At 37.6% G+C, this 24239-nt stretch overlaps 1 protein-coding gene across 1 annotated transcript in view; it reads right to left on the bottom strand.

Annotated features, from left to right (window-relative positions):
* Positions 1-23837, bottom strand: part of LOC150085487 (F-box only protein 9) — a 266154-nt gene extending 242317 nt beyond the window's left edge. The window contains exon 1 of the mRNA XM_090373294.1: positions 23733-23837. Within this exon, the coding sequence (XP_090229420.1) occupies positions 23733-23735 (3 nt within the window). The 5' untranslated portion in view covers positions 23736-23837. The remainder of the gene's footprint in view (positions 1-23732) is intronic.
* Positions 23838-24239: the final 402 nt, after the last annotated feature.

Here is a 24239-nt window from a genome sequence, read left to right on the forward strand (position 1 = left end):
AGCATGCTCAAACCATTCAAGGCCTTATACACCTCTATCCTTTCTTCGTAAGAGCAATCCTTTGTTCCATTCACTAACCTTGTTGCCCTTCTCTGTACTCGTTCCAACAGCTCTACATCCTTCTTAAAATGAGGCCTCCAGACCTGCATACAGTAAGGTGTGGCCTGACCATTTCCTTATACAAGGGAATAATTACCTATTTATCCCTGCTAGAAACATTCCTGTACATCATTGACAAGAAATCATGAGCTACCCATGCAGACCGTCTGCACTGCTCAGAAAACTTCATATCTGACTGCACAATTACCCCCAGGTCCTTTCCATTCTCTACCACCATCAGTGTAATACCACGCAGTTGATATGTTATTCTGGGGTTACTGCTATTCCCCATAGCAGTACTTTACATTTGTCAATGTTAAATTGACAAATGTAAAGTCCACCTCTCAGCCCATCTTTTCAACTTTCCTAGATCCTGTTGAAGCAGCATAGCATCAGTATTGTCCTTAACAACCCTGCCAACCTTTGTATCGTCTGCAAGCTTCGACATTAAGATTGATATACCATCATCAATATCATTTATAAATACAGAAAACAATAATGGACCCAACACTGAGCCCTGAGGGACTCCACTAATAACATTAGTCCACAACGAGCAGTGTCCACTGATTATCACTCTCTGTCTTCTCCCCCTGAACCATCCCTTTACCCATAGCAGCAATTTGCCTCCAATGCCACACTGCTCCAATTTGTGCAGCAGTCTTCCATGTGCAACAGTATCAAAAGCCTTTCTAAGATCCAAATATATAATATCAAAGTTATTCCCTGCATCCAGTTCTTTTGTGACTACATCATAGTATCAAATCAAATTGGTCAGGCAAGACCTTCCCTTAACAAAACCATGCTGTGTCTGAGCTATAACTGAATTCTTGTCTAGATGATCCTGCAGTGCTTCTTTAACCAGTGCCTCCATTAATTTTCCTGGAACAGAAGTTAAACTAACAGGTCTATAATTACTTGTGTCAGCCTTTGATCCTCCTTTGTGAATTGGGGTTACATTTGCACATCTCCAGTCTATGGGTACCTCCCCTGAGTCCAAAGAAGCTCTCATAATTATGGCTAGGGGTTTGCTTACTTCCTTTGCTGCCTCCTTTAATATAACAGGATAGATCCAATCCACCCCGGGTGCCTTTTTTAAGTTTATCTTCAACGATTTCTCCTCCACTTTCCTCTCAGTTATTACAAAATCATCTAGCTCACTGCCAGTGTTTACTTCACCTACAGCATTCCCCTTCCTGAATAACTCCTCATGTGTGAATGTAGATGCAAAATACTCATTTAGTTTATTAGCCACCTGAGCAGGATTCTCAACTGTTGAACCATCAATATCCAGTGGACCAATCTGATTCATCCCTTTCCTTCTTGAGTTTACATAGGTAAAGAACTCTTTTCTGTTTTTCTTTGCATCCTTTGACAAGGATTTCTCATAATCTGCCTTTGCCTGCCTAATCTCCTTTGTGACTTGGCTACAAACCAGCTTATATCTATCATAGGCTTCCATGTCACCCATTAATTTGTATGTATCCCATGCATTTTTCTTCTCTGCCATATGTCTCATTAGTTCATCTGATATCCATTTAGGCCTGAACCTTGAACAATATTTCTTATTTGGTATGTAAAGCCTGGTAGCTTCCAAGATAAGTTCTTTGAATGCTTCGCATTTCGAATTTGCTGTTGGTAACATCATTAGTTGGTCCCACTGTATAGAATTTAAATACTGTCTCAGACCATTGTAGTCACCTTAACGAAAGCAAAAACACTTCCCTTTACCTCTGATGGTAGTTACCTCCTTGAGTAAATCCCACTTCAGCACACTGTGATCACTGCCACCTAGTGGTTCCTTTATCTGCAGATTCTTAATGCATGAAGAATCACTACTGATAATCAGATCAAGAGTATTGCTCCCTCTAGTTGCCTTCCTAACATGCTGATGTAGAAAACAATCATCCAATAAATCCACAAAAGTCTTTCTAGTGTGTGAGTGACCAATCCACAAATTCCAGTCAATATCTGTAAAATTTACTTATTTACTCACAATCTGTATAGACTTCACAGGAGCTTCTTATGCATTATCGTGGTCAAGCAAACTTAGGTGACTTTGTCAGGATGGTAATAAATGTGTACAGAATTACCTCAGTGATCAGCAGGGTTTAGTTAAGACCAAATACCAATATTCAACTAGAAAGGTGACACGAGAATGCTCCCACCTTCCAGTGCTGGTCCCTGCTTCTGGAACCTAGTGCTGGATGAGTTTCTGAGGATGGATACTGGCCCAGTCAACAAGGTTACCTTTTCTGATGACCTTATTCTTCTAGTTAAAGCAAACACCACAGCTGTTCTTGAGCAACTTGCTAACTTTACATTATATACCCGACAGGAATGGGCAAACACCCATAAACTACAACCTAACACCAAATCCAAATCAATACTGTTTAATGGTAAACCTAATTAGATGCCCACAAATCAGAATTTCCCCTAGTCTCTCAGGGGAAAACAATTGCCCATGTACTGGAACGAAAATACCTAGGAATAATGCTTAGTCAGAAACTAACCTTTCACCCCCATCTTATGTATGTTGCCAGAAAAGTACAGAACTATACTGGTATGATCACAAGGATTGGTGCCAATTAAGGACTGAAAAGGAAGGCTCTTGCATTTATTTATAAGGCGATCTTCTTTCTTCCCAGTAATCACGTATGGTGCAGGCACCTGGTTTACAAGTGTAACTCTAATCAGAAACAGGGCAAAATTAGACACAATCCAGTGGATCATACTACTGTCCATCACAAGGACATGCTGTACTGTAAACACACCTGCTCTTCAGGTGTTAACTGGTAAACTCTCTCTAGATTTGGAAGTAATAAGAGGGGTTAATTACAGGCCTAAAAACCAAATACCTACAGATTCCTTGGGTATAACCCTAACGATTTCTCCTCCACTTTCCTCTCAGTTATTACAAAATCATCTAGCTCACTTAAAGTGTTTTTCTCTCTCTCTCTCTCTGTCTCTTTAAGTCACACAAATGTGACTTAAAGAGACAGAGAGAGAGAGAGAGAAAATTCTGGATACTGTCCAACTATGGCAGACCATATGGGATGAGACTACCAAATGGGAAGTCACTAGGAGGTTCCTTCCTTCCTCAGGTAGCCATAGTTTCCCCAAACCAACCCCCTACCCTGGTATGCCCCTAGTCTCTAAGCTAACTTCTTGCTCACAGAGTGTGGTTCCCTGAATGTAAAACTATGTCAACAAATTCCCTACAAGTGATTGCAGGTACCTTGCCTCTTGATTTACTAATATGCCATTGAGCCATGATTTATTGCTTAAAAAGAGGACTTAAAAAACTTCTACGTTTGGTGCAGAGAGTAATCCTATAAGTTGCTCTTATGAAAGAAAAAATAAACTTATGGAAAAAATTTATAGACATTTGGCAAGTGCATTGGAATTATGTCAGAAAGGACAAGTAACAAAATGTATATTATTGGATATTAATTTTGCCTTACTTGTGGTTTTATCCAACTACGACCTGCTCATATTTTCTTACTGGCCATGGGCCTTTCAAAACAAAGTTGTATGAATTGGAAATTGAAAAAAATCCTTACTATGTATGCAGTACAGAAGAAACCTGGTGGCACTTATTATTTTCCTGTTCCTCATATGGAGTCACTTATTATTTTCCTGTTCCTCATATGGAGTCACTTATTATTTTCCTGTTCCTCATATGGAGTCACTTATTATTTTCCTGTTCCTCATATGGAGTCACTTATTATTTTCCTGTTCCTCATATGGAGTCACTTATTATTTTCCTGTTCCTTATATGATCTTTTTGAACATTTAACAGATGTAACCAAAGAAAACTTCTATAAATTTTTGGAAAATATCAATTCTTTTAGAGCTCTACAGCAGTTCTCCATGAAAGTTTTTGAAAGAAAAAATCATTTGCAAGCTTCTACATAGCAGCTCATTTTTCAGTAAGACCTGTCAGTGTATAATTGTTAGCTGCTGTGGAACATTTCAAAACTGCTCACATATCAGTGTGGACCTTCCTTCAACTAAGGCACTAAATATATATAAATGCAAGTGATTAGATGTATATCTAATTGTGGAACTTGTTATCTTAACCCATCTTAGTGTAAGATCAGCTAAAGTGAAAATTTAATTGAAATTTTAATGTTGTTAGCCGTATATATGATGTGATTTAATTTAAACTTGTTTGCGTGTATATATACAAAAGGTACTAGGAAAGTTTTGCAATACAGCTTTGTTTATTTAATTTTTTCAAAGTAATTTCCTCTACATTCAATACACCTCTCCATCCTCCGAAACCAATCTTTAAACCAGTTCTGCCAAGTTTCACTAGGGAGTAAAGCACACTTGTTGTCCCAAGCCCGTAGAAGGTCCTCATCACTGGAAAACCGCCTCCCTTTTAGCTTCATTTTCACATGCAGGAACAGTGCAAAGTCGCAGGGAGCAAGGTCTGGATGTAGGGAGGGTGCTCGAGAAGTTTCAGTCCTGTCGTGGTCAAATATTCGGTGCAGGCTTTGGCGCGGTGAGCTGCAGCATTTTCATGATGGAGGTACCAGGTGTCCATTCTTGACTTTGGCCGCAGGTTCTTCATAGATCCAATGACTTTAGGCAGGCATTGTTCAGTATACCACTTAGCTGTGACTGTCTTCTGCGTGTTCAAAACGACACGTTCCACAATTCCACTCGATTTGAAAAATACAGCTATCATTTTCTTCTTTACAGATCGGGATTTTCTGACAATTACGGGTGTGTCGTCATCATCAAAGACCCAAACTTTGTTTTGAGCCTTGGTCGGCAGATCGTAATAGTACAGCCAAGTCTCGTCACCTGTCACGATGTTGTTCACATACCAAGATTGTCCCTTATCAAACTTTTTTAACATCTCCCGGCACCAAGTCACACGTCGTGTCATCTGCTCTTCAGTCAGTTGATGCGGCACCCAGAGAGAACAAAGTTTCTTCACGTGCAAATGATCTTGCAGAATCGAACGAATTGCTGGTGCATTTAGGCCCAAAGTATCCTCTATCTGTTGGTAGGTCACTCGCCTGTTTTCGTCAAGCATTTTCCTCACAGCAGTAACGTTTTCCTCCGTAACTGACGTTCGTGGCCTTCCCCGGCCTCTCAGAATCCTCCAGAGTGAAATTTCCCCTTTGGAATTCTCTATACCACCTGAATATCGTTGTACGATGTGGACAATCATCATCTAGTACAAGAGTCATTTCTTCTAAGCACTGGTCTATGGTTAAACCACGCACGAAATTATACCGCAAAACTGTCCTTATCTCATTTCGTGACCACGATGCCATCGCAAGCACTTTACACTCTCACTACTAATGAATAACTGAGCCCATCGACTTGGCGCGGCGGCTACTATGCACGTATGAACATGTCTCAACATGCAGCAACAAGCAGCTTCCTGTGATTCATTGTTGCGTCATATTGCAAAACTTTCCTAGTACCCTTTGTATATATAAAAATATTTTCAGTTATTATTACATCCTAATTTACTTTGTAGAATAATGCTGTACAACACTGTGCTGTGAAAATTATTGTTGTACAGATTGTACAGACTTGTGTAGTACTGTGTGTGTGTGTGTGTCCACTGATCTACAATTTTTTTTTTCATCCAGATGATGGCTGCTCCAATTTATCTTGCCAAAGGCAGAGGTTGTAGCAGTTTTTTTTTTTTTTTTTTCTCTCTCAGCATACAGATCTGAGCAATCTGTGTATGGAGATTTTAGCATCCACTGATTTAGCAGTACCTCCAGTGGATGCTTTTTAAGACAGGGATACAGGCACCGGGCAGCAGTTGTCCAGATGATGGCTGCTCCTTGATGGTGAAGAGGACAGACATCAACAACATATACTACAGGACCCACACTTATACATAGAAAAACCCACATTTCCACAACTCATCACGCCTGTTTTACAGAGGTTCTGTAATCCATCACAGAAATACTAGGAGGAGATGGACAATTAGTCTGGGGACCACCATGAATGGGAAATACATACATACATACATGACCCTATGACTTTATTTCCCTTTAACCTTCTACTGTTCCTCTTCACCTGCCATCCCTACTTTTCTCCTGGCCAGCCCCGCCACCCTAAACCTTTCCCTGTTCTTAACAGTCCCCCACTGAAGGGCTCCCCTACAGAGGTGCTCCTCTGTTCCCTTAACTTCCTGTTTCCTCGTGGACGTCTCCCTACCACCCAACTCCATTACCTTCAACCCACACTTGAACTATTACCCCTGCACTCCTTTTCCAATAAAAACTTAAGTTATTTCATGGATGATGCCAGGGTTCACCCTATGTGTTGCCCACTTGTTTGTGGTAAGGATGGGCAATGTGGGGACATTGGCTCTCCAAGGGACCCCATGGCTAAGTGGCCACTGGGCCGTTTTAATGCACAGGCACAGAGGGGCAGAGGCAAGGGGCCTCACTTGTTGATCTTAAATAATTTTTTAAGAGACCCTCTGTCCCATATGTTACGTTGCTGTCGAAAGCGCCACAAACACAGAACATAATGATACATGAATAATGTTTTTGGCTTTCTAAACTCATATGCTCATATGCAATGAAAAAACATTTTCAATGTATTTCCAAATATTGAAATTGCAATGAGAATTTTTTTGAGCATGATGGTGACAAATGCAGGAGGTGAATGTTCATTTTCAAAGTTAAAGTTTATAAAGAATGAATATAGAAATAATATGAACCAGTCACGTTTAAATCGCTTAAGTTTAATGGCAATAGAGAATGAGATTTTACAAAACATTGATTTTAATGATGTCATCCAAATGTTTGCCACTTTGAAATGTCAAAAACCACTTTTATAATTTTTGTAAAAAAATTATACCCAGAATATACATGGCCTCGTATTCCCGAGGCCATGTATATTCTGGGTATATTCTTACCATGTGTACACCCTATCAAAAATTTCATTACTGCATACAGCATGTTCCCCCCCCCCAACCACTTTTTCTTACTATTGAATACACCATGAATTTCAAACTAATAGAGTAAGTTTATCTGAGAAAAGATCTAAACCTCCCAGACACTTCCTAGTTCATTTTACAAATATATGTGGTCTCAATTCTAATCTCAACGATGCCCATTTCCACATGCAGTCTGTCAAACCCCATGTACTTTTTCTGACTGAATCTCAGTTATCGGTTGATTCAACCACTGCTCATCTCAGCTGACCAAATTATTCGCTGTATAATTCCTTTTACCTCAAAGGTGGTACTTGTGCATATGTCCGTTCGGATATTCCCTGTGTCAGAGACTTGGTAATTTGGAATCTCCTCTTTTCAATCTTCTCTGGCTTAAAATCTCTCAACCCCATTGTGTCAAATTCATTTGTTGTCTCTACCATTCTCCCAACTTCACTAATCGCTTGGAGCTCTTTGACTTCCTCTCTTTGCAACTTGACTTTCTCCAGTCTAACTTTCCTAACAGTGAGGTAATTTTCCTTGGTGATTTTAATGTTCACAATTCCAGCTCGCTTCCGCTTTCTAGTCACACTGACCCAGCTGGTAGAGATGCTGAAGCTTTTGCAATTACTAATGACCTGGCACAGATTGTTCATTTACCTAAAAGAATACCGGACAATCCTAACCATGCAGCCAACACGCTTGATCTTTTTCTCACAAACAACCCTTATAAGTACACGGTCGAAGTGAGTGGTCCTTTATGCACCTCAGACCACAACTTGGTGATTATCTCTTCTCCAATGGAGCCTTTATCTCATGGCTATTCCCAACCTCGTGTTGTTTGGCATTACAAGGATGCAAAATGGGATGACCTGTGAGATTTCTTTTCTTCTTTTCCTTGGTCAGATTACTTTTTCAAAACTTCTGATGTCAACATTTGCTCAGATCGTGTCAGTGAAATTATTCTGTAGGAATGGAATCCTTTATTCAACACTCCACTTTAAAATCTCTTCTTTTATCTAAACCTTGGTTTTCCAATAAATGTACTAAGACTGTTCAAGAGAAGAATGTTGCATATCGTAATTGTCTTGTTTCCAATTCTTCAGTTTCATTTTCTGCCTACACCAAAGCTCGCAACAATTGTAAAACAGTTATTAATCAGTCCAAACTAGATTTTGAACAGGCTAAGAGTAGAAAACTTGATTCTTGTCCTAATGGTAGCCAAGCATTCTGGTCTCTTGCCAGAGCTATTGGCCACAACATTTGTCCATTTCTGCTACCACCTCTGTCAACACCAGATAGTTCTGTTGTCACTAAACAAGGATAAAGCTGACCTGCTAGCATCCCATTTTTCTTCCAACTCATGTATTAATGATCTTGGTAAAACACCTCCCACCATTCTCAACACACTCCATTCAATGCCGCCTGTGGTCTTCTGTCAAAGGGATGTCATATCAGAAGGATTTTGACGAAACGTGATGCTCAGAAAGCTCCAAGGTCTGATGGTAATTTCTCCACTTGTTCTCAAAACCTGTGCTCCTGAACTTACTCCTGTTCTTTGCCACCTTTTTTCACTTTCTTATTCAAAACGTGTTTTTCCTTCTGCTTGGAAATTTGCTCATATCCAGCCAGTTCCTAAAAAGGGTGACAAATCCCTCCCATCCAATTATCGTCCCATTGCAATTACTTCTACTCTTTCTAAAGTAATGGAAAAATCAATTAATCGCCAACTCTTAAACTAGCTAGAAACCTTCCGTCTGATCAACAATTGCCAGTATGAATTCCGTCAGTGTCGATCCACTGATGATATTCTAGCTTATGTTACCAATTTAGGGACAAATTCAATGGAAAACTTCAGTGAAACACAAGCAGTTGCACTTGACATCTCAAAGGATTTCAATCGTGTTTGGGATAAAGGTCTTCCAAACAAGCTTCCATCTTATGGTTTGCCAACTGTTTTTTTTTTTTTTAATTGTTATCCAATTTTATTTCTGATCACTCATTGACGGTGATGGTAGATGGCTCTCTGTCTTCTAACTTCTCCACTAATGCTGGTGTCCCCCAATGTTCAGTTCTTTCCCCCACTCTTTTCCTATTGTATATTAATGACCTGATTCCACTGACTGGAAATCTTATCCATAGTCTTGCCGATGATAGCACCTTGCATTCCACTTTCCAGTTTGAGAAACCTTACCCTGCTCAATCAGCTTCAACTCCTCGAATATCTGCTACCAATTCCTTAAATGCCGATCTCCAGGTAATTCTCCAGCAAGGCAAAGACAACTTAGTTGATTTCAATCCTTCTAAAATTCAGTCTTGTCTTATATCTCGCAAAAAGGATTCTTCTGCTCCTATGCTTATCTTTGGTGACATTCCAATTTCTTGGCAAGACTATATATCTGTTTTGGGGATTACCCTGACTTCTAATATCTCTTGCCACAAGCACATTAAAAATATTGCTTCCTCTGCATCTAAAAACCTTGGTTTTCTCTTTTGCTCTCGGCGTTACTTTTCTTCCTAACAGCTGTTTACTCTGTACAAATCACAAACCCGCCCTACCATGGAATATTGTTCCCACATCTGGTGCGGTGCCCCCAAAACCCCTCTCTCACAGAACCAACTTTTCATCTTCCTCGTTTATTCATTCTACTGCCATTTCCTGAAAATTACAGTCTTCAGAAGTTCAAGTCTAATGTCAATAAATATCTTCTTTCATCTTCTCACCTCCAACCCAAGCATGGTACTAAGTACTATAGGTTCTAATACCTCTCGTGTTTGGGGTTTTCGTAAAAAAACAAAAAAGTATACATGCACCTGTTCTTATTCTTAGTTAACCTTTCTTGACAATCTCAGCAAGCTTTGAAATTAACCTCAGGGGCTCACATCTGGTGAGTATGGGCTTAGCACACCCTGGGTCCTGAGCTGGATAACATCATTCTTCTCTTTCTTGGTGATTCCCTTCTACTGTTGACACTCTCTCTCTCTCTCAGCGTAACTCAATATATATATATATTTTTTTTGGCTAGTGTAGCAAAAGCCTCAGGCTTCCTTGCACCATATGGCTAATAATAATAATAAATCCATGGTGCTTGCTTTTCAAGCTGATGCATGTTCCAATAGATGCAGCAAGAATCACTTATACCTCTGCTTGTGGCTGTTGTTAATCTATTAATCTGCGTATCCCCACAAACTAGTAGTTTCCCGACCCACCTAACACAACCTTGATAGCATTAGCAAATATTGCATCCTTATATTTAAGGGCATATCATCCTGGCTATAAATGCAAAAAGTAGTAGTGTTCTTTACTTATGTTAACAACAGAAGGAAAGAAATGAACCATATTGGTCTATATATATAAATGGCAAAACTGATAATTCTGTTACAATTGCTGACAAACTTAAATATTTTGCATCTGCATTCACATATAAAGGAGTATTTAGGAATGGGCAGGGCATAGCAGAAACATTCCAACTTATAACTGGCAGTAAAGTGACTTTGGGATAAATCAGAGGAAAGTAGAAGATAAATTTAGTAGAAGAAGACGACAAAAAATGTGAAAAAAAGTAGTAGAAGATAAAAAAGGAGTTTTAATTTCAAAATTAATTAAAATATGTTTTTAATATAAAAATTGCTTTTTTCATAGTTGTGTTCATAGTTGTGTTCAGAAAATAATCTTGCTGAGTTTAAAATTCTCATCAGCACAGGGAAATTTCAATTTTTTAAACCCCTGGTTATGAATTAGTAGTGGCAAATGATGCATGAAAGCATGCTTATACAGCATCAGAACAAAAAATAAAAAGTAAAAACACTTTTCATATCACCTGTGAATTCCCTCTAATAATATCTCTAGTTCTTCCTTGAATTTATTCCAACTACCTACTTCTACAAACACCAGATAGAACCTTCTTCCAACAATCAACTACATGTTGGAGGGAAAAAATTTCCACACATCAATCCTGCAATCATCCTTCCTCAATTTCTATCTGCTTTCTGAACAACAGAAAGGATGGCCTGAACATTTACCTTACTCAATCCATTCAACATCTTAAACATATTAATCAAATTGTGTAATCTCCAGAGACTCCAAATTGCAGAAATGAAGCCTTTCTTGATAACAGCAACGTTTTATTCTACACACTAATCTCACTGTTCTCTGCAGCCATTCAAACAGATCCATATCTTGCTCAAATGAGGCTTCAACATCTTTATGCAGTTCTCAAGATGTTGCCTAACTACTGCCTAATACAAAGGGAAAATCACCTCCTTTATCCGTTTTGGCAAAATTCACTCCATGACCTGTCCTGGCAGCCTAACTAAACTGCTGCTAAGAGAACTTCAGATCTGAGTGCACAATTAATCCAAGGTCCTTTCATTTTTTACTACCCTTGGTACCACACAGCTGGTACATTAATCTGAGATTACCATTACCCATGTTCCACGTACAGTAGCATACATTTGCCATTGTTAAAATTTAGTTGTTAGGCCATCTACCTAATTTTTCTACATCTTGTTGCAGCAGCATATTAATATTAACCACTCTGCCAACTCAGACATTAAGCCTCGTATGTCTTCAAAAATATCATTAATACAGAAAACAACAAACGGACTCACCACTGAACCAGAAGACTCTACTAACATTTGCCTAAGAGCAGTGCCCATTGATAACAACTGTCTTCTCTCACTCAACCATTATGCCAAACTACTATAATTTGCAAGCAGTCTTTTACGTGCAACAATGTCAAAGGCTTTCCTGAAATCCAAGTTGGTGTTATATGATATCAAATATATTTTTTTGCATCCAGTTCCTTTGTTACTGTATGATAGTATCCAATCAAATTGTCAAACAAGATTGACCCTTAAACAAATCCATGCTGTGACGGCAGTATAAGTGCACCCTTCTCTAGATGACCCTGCATTACTTCTTTAAACAGCAGCTCCATTATTTTCCCTGGAACAGAAGTTAAGCTAACAGGTTTGTAGTAATTACTTGTGTCACCCTTTGATCCGTTTGTGAATTAGGGCTACATCCCATTGGTGGACAGATCCCATAAACCTTAGGTGCCTTTTTCATATTTTGCTTTTAACAATTTCTCTCCTACTGTTCTCTCAGTTATCACAAAAATCATTTAGCTTGCTATTATAATTGGATAAATTTCTGCTATCCCCACCCCTAAAACATTCCTCATGTATGAATATAAGTGCAAAATACCTATTCAGCTTGTCAGCACCCAGAGCAGGATCATCAACAGCTTAAAACATTCGTGGCTACAGGACGAATATGATTCATCCCCTTCCTTCTGTTTATAAGTAAAGCTTTGCTGCTTTTCTTTGCTTTCTTTTGCCAGAGACCTCCCAGTCTTCCTTAGCTTGCCTAACTTTATTTGTGACTTGATTGCAAACTAGTTTATATATACTGTAGGAGTCTGTAATCACTTGATAATTTATATGCATCCCATGTTTTTTTCTCTGCCACTAGTTTCATCATCAGTTCATCTGACATCCATTTCGAGCTAAGCCTTGAATAGTATCTCTTAATATTATAAAAAGCCTAGCAGCTTCTACGATTACTTCCCTGAATCGTAATTTGTTGTTGGTAGCACCATCAATTGTTCTTACTCCACTGAACTTAAAATCTGTCTGAGACCACTGCAGTAAACTTCAAAGCAAAAGCCCTTACCCTTGACATAGTTACATCTTTAAGTAAACCCCACATCAATACACTGTAATCAATGCCACCTATAGTTCTTTTATCTGCAGATTCTTAATGCATGAAGAATCACTGCTGATAATCAGATCAAAATGGACTGCTTTCTCTTGTTAGCTCTCTAACACACTAGTGTAGAAAACAGTCATCCAATAAACCCACAAGTCTTGTATGTGCAAATTTCCAAACAAGTTCCAATCAATATCTGGAAAATTAAAGTTCTCCATTATAAAGACATTCTGATTTACTGGCCCTCTCCATTTGTCTGTACAACTCTTCATTATACTTGGCACTCATTAGGCCTATAACAAACTCCTATTCTCATTTTTGTTTTCCTTGTACTATATCACACCAAACTGACTCAACATTACACTGGCCATCCATGCCAACTGGATACACTTTCTTAGATTTTATGTGCTTCTTAACCAGAGGCATAACCCCCCCCTTCCAACATGTTCTTTCTGCACAATAAAATGGTATTAATATAACTTAAGAATAATATTGGCCTTTATCAGTACAGTGTCATCACATATTACACAGCAGAGTTACCATAATTTGTTCTGGGCAACAACACAATTTTTTTAAAAAAAAAGTCCTTTCTGTACAACTGCTGACATTGGTGCCCCAGAACAGTAAGATTATTAAATACAGTGGGATCCAGCTAACCCCATGGTTCGTTATGCCCTGGTGTGGGATTCACCATTGCTCTTCCACTCCAAGCCCTAGCTTGCCAGGGTAGAATTACACCAATGCAAGGATCTTCCTCCAGTATGGGATTATTTTTTTTCTATATGTTGAAATCCTTTCTAGGTCGACCTACTGGCATTACTGACACAAAGCTGATACTGGATCACTTCCTTCAGCCTGAATGCTAACTTCTGGCTGTGGAGGTAAGATAACTTGATGCCATGTAAATCAGCTCAGCATATTTAACTCTTCAAAGTACAGTGCTGAAAATCCTAATCCTGAGGGTAGATTACTGGCAGACACCAATTAAACCAGCTCAGCATGGGATAAGTTTACTCCCGCAAACCCTTTTCTTGAGGTAGGATTACTGCTGACACTGGGTACCTACCCAGGGTAGGACCCATATCAGTGTAACAGCTTGCTCAAGCTCTGAAAATGTCTTTAATGCAGATGGAACTTCTCTACCTTGACAGAGTGCTAAACCACTGACCATACTCTTTTAACTTCCTCTGTAGACAGGGCAGCTTCCCACAGTTAACCCCCCCCCCCCCGAATCCCTGCTACTGCTATAACCTGGAGGATGCCTCATTCTCTCATCTGCCACTATTTCCTTCACCTGCTCCTGCCAACTCTGTTACTATTGCCCTGCTTCTCCACCTTCTTTCTTCCCAGTTCTTTCCCCCCCTTAAGGGCTAGCCCTTAAGGGGGGAAAAAACCTTGCTCATCTGAGCTTTATGCATGTCAAACAGCCTGCCTCTTCATGGCAAGGATGAGAATACCATTCAGGAGCTCTCACCATGCTTTCTCTCATCGCTGACCCCCACTAAGAGGCCAATCATACAACACATTGTTTTAATACCCACCCTAATTACACACACTGACTGGTTCTATACAGTTCTATACAAACACATGACATATCGTGTGGAGTCGAAGGGGACTTCCAGCACTACCTCAGCTGACATACACTGGTGTGCAAACTTTAAGGACCAGTCAGGTTTCACCTGCAGCTTCTCATAGGAGTGGCCTGGATATGGGAAAAGCATACCAAAGGAACCTCGTGAGGTACAGAAATGATGAAGGAAACAACACCAACACAACAACGGAAACAAAATGGTACAGAGGGACTTTATTCAAAAATGGCAACATAGCACTGGCTGCCATGATACAGATGCATCATTGCCAAAGATGGAACAAAGAAAAGAGGTGGTCCTCAGTAGATATGGCCACCCCTAATGTCGATGCAGGCTTTGCACCACCTGTCCATACTTAGAACAATGTTGCTGATAAGTTCATGTGGTAACATCATCCATTCCTCTGTCAGTGCCTCTTCAGCTGGTGAACATTTTCTGGTGGGTATGGACATGCCACTAGGCGTCTCCCCAGAGTGTCCCATATGTGTTCAATGGGATTTATATCGAGGGGAATGGGCAGGCCAATCCATACGAACAATGTCCTCACTTTCCAAAAGCATATCAACAGCTGCTGTGCGATGGAGTGTGGCGTGCCATTATCATCCATAAACACAAACCCTCAAGGCCAATGGCACCTCGGAACAAACACACATGGGGAAGGATTACCTCAGTACAGTAGCGTGCACCTGTAACAGTACCACCTTCCAGTATCTGGAGTTCTGTACGTCCATCCAAGATGATGTCTCCCCAAACGAGAACACCTCGACTGCCATATCGATCTGTTTCAGTGATGTTTGCGAGGTGATACCATGTGCCAACCTCTCGCCAGATTAGCTGATGTCCAGAATCGGTGCTGAGACTGAATCTACTCTCATCAGTAAAGAGTACCTTACCCCATTGCGCTGATGTCCAGTCCTTGTGTTTGATGCACCACTGTAAATGGTGTCTCTGATGGGCAGGTGTTAGAGGGACACAGCGTACTGGCCGTCGGGCAAACAGTCCACCTTTGTGGAGTTGCCTGGCCACAGTAAACCACGATATCCTGCGTCCTGTGCAGCTGGTTTGCAATGGATCCCGCTGTCTGGTGTCGGTCCCTGTTGGCCTGTAGGAGTATATATAGAGTTAACCTTGGGCGTTGTTTTTCATGGAAGACCACCACTGGTCCTTCAAACAGCTGTACCTGTCATTCTGAAGGCTGACCACATACGTCAGACGATGCTATGGGCGATACCGAACTCTACAACCACATTCCTCGCACTTCGACCTTCCTCGAGCTTCCCAATTATTCGACCCCGGGTAAAGTCATCCAGATGTTGTCTACTGGCCATTTCGTTGTCTGTAGCACTGTATAAAACCAATCGAACATCTGTAACAATCGTGCACACCATTCGGTAATTTGCACATAACTGCTGAACTGCTGCTTTTATCTGTTTATGTTAGCCCTCTCAACACAATTCAAATTTTTGCATGTGCACCAGCTTTCAACTGAACGGCCACAGTTATGCAAATTGCCACAGGCTGTTTCGTTTAATTTTGTGGTTGTAACCTTTAGAAATAGTGTTGGTCCTTAAATTTTGCACACCAGTGTACAATACACATGGCACATCTGTATACACACTGTACTCTCCATATTCAAATTCTGGATCCCTTATGTCTCAGTGATGCCATGTCTCTAACATCCCTACACTCTCTGCATTTGATGACTTAACAAATTTATTCAGTATATGCCTAGCATTACTGTACACATGTACCTGTTTTTACTCTTATTAAAGCTAACACAGCTGATGTATTTGCTAGTTCCATGAAGACCAGAGCAAGCTTTGAAATCCCCAATACCTTGCTTTCAAGGCAGTTGCATGTTCTAATAGAAGCAGTAAAAGAATTGCTTACACCTCTGCCTATCGCTGCTGTTAAACTATTAGTCTATGATTCCCCCCAAGCTAGCAGTTTTCTAATCCACCAAACACTGCCGCGAGAACATCAGGTAATATTCTTGCACCCCATTATATTTAAGTGTATCCCATCCCTGTAAAAACAATCTCTCCTGTTAATAAACACAAACCACGTTGAGAAAAATCTACCCCACAAGCCTTGAACAGTGTCTCCAGAGATTTCACATTTCCCTGACAACAGATTCACTGACAACAGCTTAACTCCTGTGGGACTAGTGCATGCTGTGGAGGATCTCATTGTGTCGTGTGTTGCATGAGTACAGTCACCAGTGTTGTGCTGGGCAGCTGAGTTCTTGAAAAGTCGCTCTTTTTAATTTATTTAAGGACATCAACCCCATTCCTCACACCCACATACAGATCCATGAGAATACTGACTTGATGCCTAAGGTCCTCACATTCTCTACAATGAAAGCACACGGATATTCCAGCACTTGGCCATATCATGTACCACTACAGGTAATCTGCAAAAAGGCCACAATTAACAAAGTGAACATGGCCATGATTCATAGGAGAACCGCCACTGACAGTTCTCACCCATGCCAAAGCATTCCCGCTACATTCAGCTTTTCTTTTTTTTTGCTTTGCTGCTCTTGTTTGAGACATGATTACAGTCTAAATTTAATTTAAAATTAAAATTACTGAATTACCAGATTTTAAGTAGTATGAGCTACACTATTTTCCCGAATAACAGAACAGCCTTTCTAATTTCTTAGCTAAAATCAAAAGAATATGCAAACCTAATGTGATTAGAACCTTCAATCTACTTATTTATAAAATTAAAACAGTACAATTACTACTTTAATGCACAACACTACAAGTTATTAATTATGAGATGCAACATTCGTACTAAGTACGGTACTAAGTATATATACCTCTCGTGTTTGAGGTTTTCATAAAAAAAAAAAAAAAAACATTCATGCCAAAATCACCAATAACAAAGCCTCTATGAATATTAAGTCATAACTTACTAATCCTTAGCAAAATTTAAAAACAAGCTAAATAATGTGACGGACTATTAAAACCATTTACTGAACACAATTTAGTATGTTAAGTAAAAAAACAGCAAAATTAAAAAAAAAAAAAAAAAAAAAGCAAGCTTCTTAATTTACTAGCGCTATACAATGTATAACCAAATCTGCCATCAGCTTTTCATCCTGTTCCCCAACAGTGAAGATGTACAATTCCAAATAAAAGACAGAACACTGATGCTCCCAATAGTCCCTGCCTGTTCCCCATAGAAAACATAGTGAATTTGAAAATGCTGGTGAAGATGATACTACATCAAATAAAACAATTGTTTACAAAAGCAGAAATAAATGATCTGGTATGAGATTTGGATCTACCACAGAATTCGGCACACCCTCTTAGGCTTTAGATTGAATAAAGGAAACTAATGGTACTTGGCATCTTCTCAGTATAGGTACACAGAAAAAGAATACATCCACTTCTACTCCAAGGAGGAAATTTCGTGTCAGTACAGAACATCAATGCACTGAGTGTTGCAAATAATCCATCAAAATGGAGATTCTTAACTGCAAAAGAAATTCTGCTAAACAACAGGATTGTATTACCCTCAATTCTGGTCACCTATTTCTACAGCTAAAGGAAACTTCTAAAGTGAAATTCTTGTTAGAAAATATCTTGTTACTGCGAGATAATGAATGGATAATGATGTACTGATTTGAAAGTGCAACCCATATTTCTTACACAACAATTGAGTTACACAAATTCTCTTGGAAATGGGGCAGCATGGCTAAAGCTAATCACTGGATTAGATAAACATAGGCAAAAAAAAAAAAAATAAACAAATAATAATAATTTCATACCCAAAAGAAAAAAGTCACCAATGAGTCACCTGTCTCTTCAATCAAAAGGCTTCTCTCACTGCTAAATATAAAACTGGGACTAATGAAAAAAAGGTTAAGGTCAGATAAAAAGAGATGCTGTTTGTGGCATTATTTCAAGATTTCCTGTGATTACAGTGGTGTGTTTTAGTGATTTAGGGCACAGTGCATCATAAACCATACTGCACAATCGTATGCTCACATCCGATTTACATGTTGGGTGGGCTAAAAATACCTTTCTTGTGATAAGTGAGGCTGAAACTCCATGCTGGCACTTTCGGTGAAACTCAAATCAAAGAGCTGCTTCTATATGATAATTTCGCAACAAGAGTGCTGTGAAAAACTTTTTAGCCATTTATAAAGCACTACAAGAAGACTGTTAAAAACATGTTTACTACTTTCAAAAAAATAAACTTGCAACAAAAGTGCAAATGTCTGTTTTCTGCATAGCCACCTTTGAATACATTCCACAGAACCTTGATGTAGTGAACGAAGAGCAGAGCAAAAGTTTTCAATTATATGTCAAAACTATGGAAAAAAACATAGCAGGAATGAGATAATAATAACAGCCTACTGTTGGTGTTTGAAAAGAGAATCATAATGAGCACAGAGTTTCAAAAAAGCACAAATTTATTCATGCACAAAAAAGTTATGCTGAACCACTACATAAAGTATTGATTTAGTGAGATGACCGAGTACATGTGTATAAATTACCATTTGTTCTTAATTCGCTACTGAAAACCATTCAAAATACATACATTTTGCTATACGTACATGTGCGTTTTCATCTCTGTCAAATTAATATGACAGAGCAAAATCAGTTACACATTTGGAATTAGCAACTCAATTGTACAAATTCACCAATTTGCATTAAAAGATCGGATTTTTCTTCTAAAAATATACACCAATGTTATTTGTTGCTTAAAACCACCTACTGTATTGGTCTAAAACAGTTTCCATTTTGTTTTACTAGAAGCTATTTGGACAAATGCATACAAAATAACACTTTTAGAGTCAAATTATGCTTATTTATAAAATTCTTGAAAATTCTATAAAAAAACAAATTACAATGCCATTTTTATATCTACAGCATTTATCTTTATAGCAAGATAATCAAGTAGAATATGTTAGCTAAAAACTTTCTTAAAAATAGCTTTCATTCTGAAAAGTTCAGTAATAAGTTGTGAAAACAATCCCATTTCACTTTCCTATGATTTCAGAATATGATTCCATATGATCAGATGCATCAACTTGATAAGAGCAATCTGGCTTATATTTCCTTTTATTCATTTGCCTTTAAAAATACTGACAAAAGTATTTCTCAACAATGATCTTAAAAAAAAAAAAAAAAAAAAAAAGGAAACCAATACTCCTTATTTACATTTTAAAAAAGCTGAAAAACAACAAGAAATATGTTTTCCACTCACAATAATATGAAACAGCTTTCCATGTTCTGCTCAGAATGTTGTAAACTGCTGTATATGATAACACATCACTTGATAACACACTAAACAAGGTCAGAGCTCAAAATTTTTAATGTTATCTCTAATCTCTAATGTAAATAAGTGATAACCTTGGATTTCTTGAAAACTTCCATGGTTCAACACTTAACAAATGGATCTGATTTATTTAAACTACAGTTCCACTGTCTTCTACTATATGCTGAAACAAGAACAGCAGTAACTGTTGATTTGCCAAAAGTGGCAACTTTTAAAAGCACAATCCTGATCATAAAGGTGTATGCTCCAAATACACGTTCTGAAATAACTGCTTTTTTCATGATGCAGAAAGTATCTCACATGCCTCAAAATAGATGAAACGATGCCATATGCAATTTCACTGAAACTTGAATTTGCCAACTTATTAATCAACATTAGTCTAGTTAAACAAGACCAGAAGGTTCCTCAGAAAACTGAAAGATTCAGTTAACACATGTTGTGTTACTTATTTGGGTATCTGTTGGTCATGTGAGCTGCTTTTCAACAATGGTTTTTAACTCTTTTGTGCTATAAAACCACTCAATCTATTTATCCCAATCTCTCTATTTAAAAAATAAAAATGACCAGGTGCAACTAAGGTTTAAGGAAACATGAAAGAGATGGGCAATTTTTTTTTTTTTTGGTAAAGCAGGAATATATTTAAGTCAGTTAATGGGGTGTGGTACTAGAAGTTCATGATGCTAAACACATTTAAAACCAAAATTTTATTAAAAAGTTTTATTTGTTGAAACATACAGGCATAGGATTAACTTAAATACTACTAAGATATTTAAAGGACAGCATTATACATGTTCTTCAAGTACGTCATGACAAAGATGCAATGTCTTGGGTACAGACCTACAGACTGAAAAAGCAGCAAGAATTAAATACTCCAAAACATCTTAATTTAAGAAAGGTTCTCATAATTTATTCATACCTTATTTGGTGGTCACGTTTGGTTCTTGATACTCTGGAAAAATTGTGCTGATCGTTTTGAGCTTATTTCATGTTTTCTGTGAAAGTGGGTCTTGGGCAATTTAATTGTGGTTCTACAGGGAAGAAGAGTTTCTTCCCATGAACCAACTGATTTAAGCTAAGCATTCATTTACAAGGTAAGCAAGGAGCAAAAACTGATAAATTTAGGTTGCTATTTTATCTTAATACAAGTTTTTGAAAACATGTTTTTTTGTCATTTGCACATCAGAAATATCTGTATACAGTCAATTTTCTTAAAAAATAAATACCACTCTGCTGAATCAAAATCTTACAGTAATACAGAGTAGAAAAGAAGTCATTAAAATTATTCATATACATTCACATTCATAGAAGTTATAAGAACTAATATTGCAGAATTCTGAGAACATGGGCATTGGGAACACAAAATGTAAGATTAAATCCATATCATGCCACAAAAAAAAAAAAAAAAAAAGGCGCATGTGTACCCTGTATGCACAAAAGATGTTTTATTTGAAAACATCTTTGGTGACACTTACTAAATTTTGGTCCAACTATCACTATTCAGCCCATTGGCGAAAATGTGAAATGATGTCATTTTCGTCTCCTATTTTCGTTACCAATCGGTTTTACTTCAGTCTGAAATAATGATGTAACATTTTATGCTCATGCCCGCTACTTACTTTACCAAATCAACATTAGTGATTCGTTAGCGTCATTTAATTATGTCGTTAGCAGAAATAACGTAATCTGCACTATTTCCATTGCATTTTGGTGCCAAATTAGTTTTACTTCAGTCTGAAATTTAGCAGATGCCACCAAAGATGTTTTCATATCAAAAGTAATAATAAAAATACACAGCCCAATATTAGCTGTTTTGCTGGATTACCAGCTGCAGTTATTACAATGAAATTGTGAACTCCTCTGGTTATTTTAAAATGAATCTGAGTATAAATGTAAATTTATTTATAAATGCTTTTATGGAAGGTGTGGAAATTTTGGAGGTATTTTTGTATTTTTTTAATTTTAGAAGTATTCTGGTATCCCTGAGTAGCAGCTGTATGACATTTGCATTAGATGCACAGATAAAGGTTGAAAATAAAATTGCTTTTTCTAATATATTATACATACTAAAAATGTATTAGTGTTATCTTTCAAAACTTTTCATTTTAAAATTTTTTATGACATGCAACATATTAGTATTATCTTTCAAAACTAAAGGCAATGGATCATAAATTTAATCATATATCATTACTTTTCTTATTGAGAATGATCACCTATAACACTGATCATACCAAAGTATCTCTCATGCATTTTTGGTTTTTTGGACGGTATTTGATAATCCAGTTTTCCTTCAAGAAAAGCTTTAAATTTTTCCATTTCTCATATGATTTTAAATTATATTTTACATATTTAGAATTATTACAGTTCAAAGGTGTTTCTAATTTCAGACTGGCCTGTACAAACAATTATAGGAACTAGCATTTCTGTTATTAAGCTTTTTTTTTTTTTTTTTTGAACTGAGGTTGATGTTCAGAATTGCATCTATAACACTATCATAAAAATAAAACAATAATTAAAAATAAGTGGCATGAACCTACTGTATCACTTTTCATGATACAAAGGTCAAAATGCAAATAAAAAGGTCATATTGCATTATTTACAGAGAACTCTTTAACCTTGAATGTACAAGTTGATCATAATGTCCCAATTTAATTAAGTTTTAAAAATCTTTATTTGCACACAAAATTATTATTTCACATCCAAGAATGAACTTATACTATTTATGCTCTGTTTTTTATTTAATAAAGTTCTGCACCTGAAACTGAAGTAGTGGTGACACAATCTGTAATTTCAAAAAAGAATGTTCAACACACAGACTTTCACCATCCTGTATATAGCAATACTAACATAAATCTAACATGTTTTTAAATGTTTGATTTGCATTATAATGATGAACAATGGCAACATCTAATACTGAATACTGGTTTTAAAAACTAAATTAGGTTATTAAATGCCCTTATTATTGTTACATGTCATACAAAAACTTATTATTACATTTTCCCCGAAATGATATTAGTCTAAATATGGCATAATTTCATAATGTTGAATGACTGAAATTACTCTTTTGAGGCAGTTCAAAAGTGCTGTCTAGTGTTACTAGACAGAAGTTTCATATGGTGGCAATGAAGAATCCTGTGTGAAACAGATCTGATTTTCTTTACTAGGACAAACAGACAATTAACTTCAATAAAGGTGAATTATTCACATGGTCCTTGTCTTAAATGTTTCATACAGTACTAATAATCAGCAAACCATTTTCTGCAGGTTAATTTAATGTATTCTGTACAAATCATTTTGAAAGTTCAATGTGTAAGCATATACTCCTGTTTAAATCTCTTCAAAAAGTTAATGCAATTGTTGTACATGCTTTAATGCAATACTATTCGGTGATTCATGTTCAAGCCCTCAGAGCTGTTTAAGCTTCACAAGCTAAGACTTTTACAACCAACAACTCACTACTGTATGATGTATGAACGTACTGTGGTAAAAAATGGTCTTTGCAATGTACCATCTTTATTTTTTAATTTATTGATTCAACAGGAATAAACAATGCCTTGGTTATATCACTTGATCCTTGGAATGTAGTCAGTGTAGTAGCTGCAGTTACTCCCCATCGCTTTTAAATTTTAAAATAAGAAACATTATATATTTTCGCCCAACCATTCAAGAATACTTCTAAGCCTCTTCACTACCGGAATTTACGATTTAAAAGGATGATACACAATTAAACGGCAATACTTAATCAAAAACAAGGAATAAAATGATTTCTGAAAATTACGTGAGCATTCGCATGGGGTGAAATTCACCCCATGGTAAAAACAATCCATTTAAACGAAATGAGGAATCTGATACTGCATAACAAGAAGGGGGGGGGGCGCGGAGCGTAATTGAAAATGCTCTAAATCCCAAGCATGTTAAACACCCGTGTAGAAACTGCGCAGAAAATATGACGCGTGGGGGCGATTTTCACCCCAATGCGACTGCCCACGAATAAACTGCATTTGCAAATAAGTTGCTGCAGCATGCAATGGTCACATGAAATACCGAACAACGGATTGGACTTGAATTAAATTTGAAAAAAGATGAAACAATGTCATAGACTGAACTCAATACTAACCATTTCAAAAAGAATTAAAATATGTCTCAAACAATACACTCTCGATCAGAGTTAAAACGGATCACACAGGAGCAAAAACGTCGTGCCTTTAACACAGCCGCCATCTTAGTACAGTTCAGATATTAAAAAAAAAAAAAAAAAAATGAAAAACAACAATAAATCGGAGAGCTATAATTTCATCTTTACTCCGGTAGAGGAAGCCTTACTCTTTTGTTAAATCGTTCTTTCACTGAATTTTTAAGGTCGTCCACCGCTTTTAGTCAAAAAAGCAGGTTTACATTGCTGTTAATGGTGGTTGTTTTAATGTGATAGGCAGGTTAGCATTGGTAGAGGCATATGATGCAAGAAAGAAAGCTTATGCAGCATCAGCCAAAAAAAAACCACTCCCATTTCATCCCTCCGTTCGTTCGAAATACCTGTCCAGCTGAGCCTTAAATTTATTTAGGCTATCAACTTCCACAACAAGGGATGGAAGTCTGTTCACCGACCAACTACCCGCTGGCTAAA

The sequence above is a fragment of the Mastigoproctus giganteus genome, chromosome 5 (assembly GCF_048544385.1).
Source record: "Mastigoproctus giganteus isolate SK-2022 chromosome 5, ASM4854438v1, whole genome shotgun sequence".
Taxonomy (NCBI): domain Eukaryota; kingdom Metazoa; phylum Arthropoda; class Arachnida; order Uropygi; family Thelyphonidae; genus Mastigoproctus; species Mastigoproctus giganteus.